Below are 6,446 nucleotides of genomic sequence, written 5' to 3' on the forward strand. Positions count from 1 at the left end.
GTTAAAATGTTTGCTACATTCTGGAAACATTCTTGGAAATGTTTGTCCTAAATCTGTAGGATCCTGCAGTAATGTGTACACAACAAAGACTGGCAGACATGAAAACACAATACAGTTTAATACAGTGTTTAGCTGGTTTTATTTGAGGCGTATGAAAGAACTTCACTTCTTCACTTGACTTTTCTAGCAGAGCGGTCCAGATGCTTCCGTTAACTGAAATTGCCAACCAGCTTAAATTGTCTCCCTGTCACTGGTGAATCTGAGGTAGTTTATTTCTCTGCCTTCTCGACTGAACCGCTGTCAGAAGGGCTGAATGGCCGACAGCACTTCACCACAGCGGCCGCTCACTTTCACCGTGGCCAGGTGGTCCGCTCTTGTGGGTCCAATGTTTAAAATGGCAACTGGGATTTTCCTGTCGCTCGCTGCCAGTAAAAATCTGTATCCTGAATAGACCTTAGGAGTGAAAGAATGGACACAATGAATGTAAACATGTTGTGAGCCACCACTCTTCAGGTAATTGCACTCTTTATCTAAAACCTACCTGTAATGAGGACCCTACAACTAGCACTGCATCCGACTCTGCCAGCCTGTCATGCACAAACTGTACCGTTGCTCTCTTCACAGTGTCTCCAAAAAATGTCACGTCGGGCTTCAGTATTCCTCCACAGGCCTCGCACGGAGGAACTCTGAAGTGCAGGACCTGCTCATCCTCCAGGAAGACATCACCATCTGGCGCCACAGCCCCTGCCTGAGCTCTCCAGTGGGGGTTGAATGCTTCAAACCTCCTCTGGAGCTGCTTCCTTGCTGAGATGACACCACAGTCTAGACAGAGCACCCTGGGGGCAAATGAGGAATAATACATCATCTTTTTACTAGACAGATGTAGAAATCATAGTATGACCTGCTTCATTACATTCATACATTTAAATCTCTCATTTCCCTAAAACTCTGCATGTCTGTGATCATTGATATTTGCATATTTCCTCACCTGTTTGAACAGCCATGGAGCTCAGTCAGTCTGCTCTGTCCTGCCTTTGAGTGAAGTGCATCTACATTTTGTGTGACCAGCCAATGTAGCTTCCCTCTCTCCTCCCACTGTTGCAGAGCTTTGTGTGCAGAGTTCGGCTGGTGGGAGGAGAACTGTGGCCATGCAACAAAGTTTCTAGCCCAGTAACGCTGGCGAGACTTCGCACTGCGCACAAACTCTGCGTGCTGCATGGGTCTCCTGTCGGTGCGGGCGTACAGCCCCACGCCCTCTGAGCGGTAATCAGGGATCCCCGACTCTGTGGAGAGTCCTGCTCCAGTGATGACCAGCAGGTGTCTGGCTTTGAACACAAAGTCTTGCAGCAGCTCCAGTGAGCGTGCATCAGTTGTGCTGCAGGTGGGGACAAAGTTTACTGACGTACTGCCAGATGTACTGGCTGGGACTGATGCCGTCCTCCTTATAGGTGATGTGCACAGTGTGAGGGTTCCCCCTGGCAGTCTCATCTGTTTCAGGGGATATAACATAAACAACATAAACATTTCTGTGTAATGTTGTTTGTTTAATGCATTTACACAGATTTCAACAACATCATAAAGTCAGTAGGGATGATATGGCTCAGAATTATTCAGTAAGAGCAATGAGAAATTAATGTTCATTATATGACTTCACAGTTGTGCCACTAGAATTCACAATTAAACACCAGGCAGATATAAAGGCATGCAAACCAACTTCCTAAGACTCATCTCCTCACCTGCGCTAATACGAAGGACTAACGTCGCTAATCTTACAGAAAAACTGCAAATGGTGCTTCAAACGAACGGAAATAGTCATTGACATGTGGCTTTCGTTACAGCTTCAGGCTCAGTAATGTTAAGTAACAATGGTTACTTAAGTTCATGTACTTTACCTTATTTACAGTTTAGCGTCTCGGTCGCCTCAGAGAGCGGACACACAGTGTTAGCTGAACACCGACAAACCAAAACAAGATCATGTAAGACAGGAACCTCTGTTAGAGGGTCAGTGACACCAACCGGAAACACACTTTATTATGTAACACAAACAAGTCGCGCTGTTGCCTGGGAAATATAATAAAATATCGCCAGAATTTAAGAAGCTAAAGTATCTTGTGTTTCCAATCTTACAGCAGCTTATTATTATTTTTCATTGAGCAATTAAAAAACAAAAGTGTCCATATCAGCTGAAGCTTTTTATATTAACCATCTACTGATTTACTGTAAACTGCTATGAATTTAGTGCAGGTTTAAACTAAAGAATATTGAATTTTAATACATTTTTAATCCAGGGTTTAAATATTTTATATATTTTCATTAAGCAATTTAATGTCACAAATGTCATTTATCTGTTACCTCCATATGAGGTGGCATAAAAACAAAATAAATGTTACCGTTATTGGCTCATTTGTACAACAAAGTTTTCAAGCATTTTGAAGAACCTGTATGAGCTTATCGTCGTCACTGTCTCCACATTTAAACCAGACTGACACACATCTGTACTGTTTGAGGAACTTTTGGCTCATGCAAAGGTAAAATAAAAATATGTGTAGCTGTTGGAACTTTTGAATGAAAATGAATTTGTGAAAATTCTCATGCATTGCTGTGGATGAGGGGTTGAACCAATGTTAAAATGTCTTCTTTGTTAGAATATGCTGCAAATGTCCTGGCTGCAAAACTCCAAGATATCTGTAGTGAGGAAAGTATTTATGGTCATTATAAAAGTACTTCCACAATGCACAGTATATTGGACATGCATGGCAATCAAATGTGCTTGAGCCTTACCAGAGTGTGTGCAGTTGAAGATAGTTTCTGCATTGCTGGTAAACTCCTCACCGAGGATGGAGCGGTAGTCCACGTGGCTTGTGTGGACAAAGCACTGTGTTGCATCTTTAAACAGCAGATCACTCTCTCCATATTGGTGAGACTCAAAGAGCTTGAACTCAGTGTTTGTTGCCAGTGTTTCCTATTAAGACAAACACACCTGGGTCTGTATTTATACAATTGAATTGTATAAAGGCAAACCAGGGGGGACTTTCACATGTTTTCTGTCCATGCTGCAGTTTACCTGGGACTTCATGAGGAAGTCATACACTCGTGCTGTGAGCACTGGCCGTGTCATGACGGTGTTTGGTGGTATGACTCCCAGGTTACAGCTTTCCCACTCTGACAACGGAGCCCGACGACCGTCAGCACACAGCAGCTCGAAATCAGATGACGTCCATCCCTTTGCCCAACCAGAGGAGTTCAAACCTAAAGCCCAAAGCAGAACTTACTATATGATATCGTACGTGTTTTAGTACGTGTTGGAGTCAAAAGCTCGTCTTGACTATCTCACTGAGGATGTTGGCCTGAAGGTTGTGCTGCTCTAGGAATGCCACATCTCCAAAGCTTTTCACACTGGGATGTCCAACCAGGCACCTTTAAATAACGAGTAAAGAAATCAGCTCAAACTTTTGAAGCATCCAGCCACACAAATGCTGTTGTTTTCATCTCAACAGAAAATTGCTGAACAGAAATCCCTGGTTCAGCTAAGGAACCTTAACGCCCCCATGTTGCCGTAGTAACGCTCATTGTGGTGATCAGCACAGCGTTTGGTTGCAGCCTTCCTGGTGCCTCCCACACACACGCTACAGAGATTCCCCTTTGAGCCAGGAAGACAGCCTTTCCAAAACACCTGGCTGTACACTGGAAAACACCCAGTGGGTCCGTTAACATGAAACACACGAAGTTTAAACAGGGCACAAACAAAGAGAAGCATTTTTAAGACATGATTTCAACCACTTGTACCTTTGTCTGGATCACAGGGGGAGCTGCTGTTATGTCCCACACCCAGTGTGTGTGTGCGGGGCAGCACCCAACCTGCAGGGCTGTACATGTGGCCGTGGCAGGAGCGCCTCCCCTGCAGGTTCCCCATGAAGACGCTCCTGCTAGAACGCATTGCCACAGCTACACCCACCACCGAGGGCAGCGCTGGTGAGAAAAACGGTGCCGACATAAATGTACAGACATTACATACATCACTCCTCTGCTATGTGAACTTTACCATCTGTCTCTAAGCGGCTTGACTCTTCAACAGGCACACATTTCCTTCCTAGAGAGGAGACCAAGAAAACAACAAAATATTATGTTTATATATTATTTATACATGATGCTGGGTTTATATAATTATAAGGATCAGGGAGTAATGTGTCTTACCATAATATTCTGTAACTACAGGGACGAGGCCACATTTCCCTGCAATGAACGTGTGAGTTGCATCCAGTGAGACAGAGTCCACCTCATCCTTCTACAGAACAAATGGTAACGCTGAAGTGGTACAGATAACAGAATATTCCCATACACTGCCATTTACGTGACTTACCTTCATTTTCTCAATGCAGTCACGCATCGAGGTCCCTCTAACACAAACCAGTGGATCTGACTTTATGTTGAGAGCCCACTGCTCACATTTCTTCTGCTCTGCATGACTTATACAGCACCATCGCACAACACTGTCCTCCAGGGAGCTTCCTACACACACACACACACACACACACACACACACACACACACACACACACACACACACACACACACACACACACACACACACACACACACACAGTTTGAGTGGCACCTTACCAACTGAACATTTAACAATTAGACATCTGTGCCGATAACCACCTTCATGTCCAAGACCTTTGAGCAGAGCCACATAATCCAGCCCCAGAACCTGACTGATGTCTATGTCATCGGGAAGAACTGCAAGTTTGTCTGTCACGTCTTTAAAAAGAAGATCGCTTTCCCCAAAGGTTGATGAGTTGAAGAGCTGGAAACGTTGCCTCGCTTTCCCCCTTTGGCCAAACAGGTGCTAAAGTATCATGTAAAAGCCTTAGATTATTAAAGGCGACAAACTATGGACGTGGAGCAATGTGTGGGCTGGAAGAACACAAGATTTACCTCCACTAGCTTTAGAAAATCGCGAGCAAACTTGCGAAAGTTGAGTCTGGTGACTGTGCCTCCTCCTGGACCCCGACCCAGGTTACAGCGCTTGTAGTGGCTGAGAGGAGCCAGCGTCCCATCAGCGCAGAGCAACCTGAGCTCATCGCTCTCGCTCTCTGAGACAACGGATGGAGTTAAGAGGGTGGAAATTCAGATAATTCATTATCTATTAGAAATTGCACCACTGAAAAGCTGTTTACCACTAATACTTTCAAGGACCAAATGGTCCACAAATGCTACGTCCCCTGCTCCACTCTTAAGACATCTGGAAAAAACAAAGGACCAGAAGGCATTCATTATTGCTTTTAATGGTGCAGATGTGTAGCATGAATTCAGCCATGGTGCTTTGTTGTGCTCGACCTGAGGGCCCCCTGGCTGCTGTAGTAGGGTTCGCTGTGGGACGTTTCACAGTGCTGATTTTTCTGGTGTATAAAGGACTTTTTGCCTTGGCACAGAGAGCACAGAGAAGGGGCCATGACAGCTGCCCCTGGAACACAGCTGGCACTGAAGAAGTGACTAATGTCTGCTCAAGGGGAGAAAAACACGTCGAAGGAGCAGAGTACTTTAGACTGCAGGGTTTCTGTTAATGTCCTCATTACCTTGACTAAGAGGCTGCTCCTTTGACCAGTTCAGGTAGTTTCTGGATAACAGGAAGCCGAGAGGGAGACTCCATCCAGCCGTCCACCTGACCCCACTGTGACAGCTCTTGTGGCCCTGCAGGGATCTTATGTCCAGGCTGCTGTTTCTCACCACAGCCACAGAGAGAATACAGCCTCCTGCAGCGTGGACACATGGACACACTCAGACCAGTGCACCGACTCAGAAACTCGTGCTGAAGTCTCTCCAAATTAGAAATGTGAAATAAACAAACCTTCCCTGTATATCTCCTTGGCAACAGCAAAGAGGCCGAATTGTTTTACAGCAGTATAGAGTTCTCCTGCATCCAGTGTCACTAAATCAGCATGCTTTCCCTGAAATAAACATTTTGCAAAGCAAACCTCATTCTAGCCACATTTCACTAAGAGTCATATTATTCTAACAAAAAAAAAATTATCAAACTCATCCCTTTTCCCAGTGTTTATGGCCCAACATGAATGAACCTAAGGTCTAGTATAAATCTCTGGAAAAACTGTACTAGTTTATTTTTATTTTTAAATCTACTATATTTAATGTTTAACCTGAACTTTTGGCTACAGGTGAAGGTTGGCTCACCCTGATCCTGTTGATGCAGTCCGTTGTGCTGGATGCTCGTATGCACGAGAGTCTGGTGTCAGCCCCCAAGGTGGCTGGATGAGTCACTGCCCCCAGAGCTTTAGCCAGCTCTGCACACTTCCTCTGTTCAGCATCTGACACTGTGCACCAGCGAGTTTTCTTAGCTGTCATTTAAAGAATAGTTTCAAAAGTCCACACGGACCACTTGAAAGGCAAATCTAACAGCAGCAGCAGCTGTGCAGCAACGTCTCACA

At 44.9% G+C, this 6,446-nt stretch overlaps 2 protein-coding genes across 2 annotated transcripts; both read right to left on the reverse strand.

Moving 5' to 3' along the window:
• Nucleotides 1–122: 122 nt before the first annotated feature.
• Nucleotides 123–2,041, reverse strand: sirt4 (sirtuin 4). Its single transcript, XM_029151897.3, has 4 exons — nt 1,893–2,041; nt 989–1,488; nt 542–836; nt 123–453 (listed from the first exon to the last, which is right to left on the reverse strand). Exons 2-4 carry the CDS (start codon nt 1,486–1,488, stop codon nt 301–303), a joined length of 948 nt encoding a protein of 315 aa, XP_029007730.1. The 5' UTR covers nt 1,893–2,041; the 3' UTR covers nt 123–300.
• sxph (saxiphilin) lies at nt 1,978–6,442 on the reverse strand. The gene is made up of 16 exons (XM_029151875.3): nt 6,193–6,442; nt 5,852–5,951; nt 5,580–5,756; nt 5,341–5,503; nt 5,181–5,245; nt 4,939–5,096; nt 4,663–4,849; nt 4,361–4,509; nt 4,195–4,285; nt 4,043–4,090; nt 3,787–3,969; nt 3,537–3,684; nt 3,335–3,417; nt 3,065–3,249; nt 2,782–2,962; nt 1,978–2,685 (listed from the first exon to the last, which is right to left on the reverse strand). The coding sequence occupies exons 1-16, from the start codon at nt 6,361–6,363 to the stop codon at nt 2,642–2,644; spliced, it is 2,133 nt and encodes a 710-aa protein (XP_029007708.2). The 5' UTR covers nt 6,364–6,442; the 3' UTR covers nt 1,978–2,641.
• Nucleotides 6,443–6,446: the final 4 nt, after the last annotated feature.

Source organism: Betta splendens, chromosome 5, assembly GCF_900634795.4.
Source record: "Betta splendens chromosome 5, fBetSpl5.4, whole genome shotgun sequence".
NCBI classification, from domain to species: Eukaryota; Metazoa; Chordata; class Actinopteri; order Anabantiformes; family Osphronemidae; genus Betta; species Betta splendens.

Bases quoted from the DNA above. Each gene is read 5' to 3' on its own strand.
- sirt4 (XM_029151897.3), bottom strand. From the start codon at position 1,488: ATGAGACTGCCAGGGGGAACCCTCACACTGTGCACATCACCTATAAGG. The intron at 837-988 runs GTGAGGAAATAT...ATTTGCCCCCAG, and splicing joins CTCCATGGCTGTTCAAACAG to GGTGCTCTGTCTAGACTGTG. The intron at 454-541 runs GTAGGTTTTAGA...TTCACTCCTAAG, and splicing joins TTGTAGGGTCCTCATTACAG to GTCTATTCAGGATACAGATT.
- sxph (XM_029151875.3), bottom strand. From the start codon at position 6,363: ATGACAGCTAAGAAAACTCGCTGGTGCACAGTGTCAGATGCTGAACAG. The intron at 3,418-3,536 runs GTTCCTTAGCTG...CGTTATTTAAAG, and splicing joins GGCAACATGGGGGCGTTAAG to GTGCCTGGTTGGACATCCCA. The intron at 2,963-3,064 runs GTAAACTGCAGC...TTGTCTTAATAG, and splicing joins ACTTCCTCATGAAGTCCCAG to GAAACACTGGCAACAAACAC.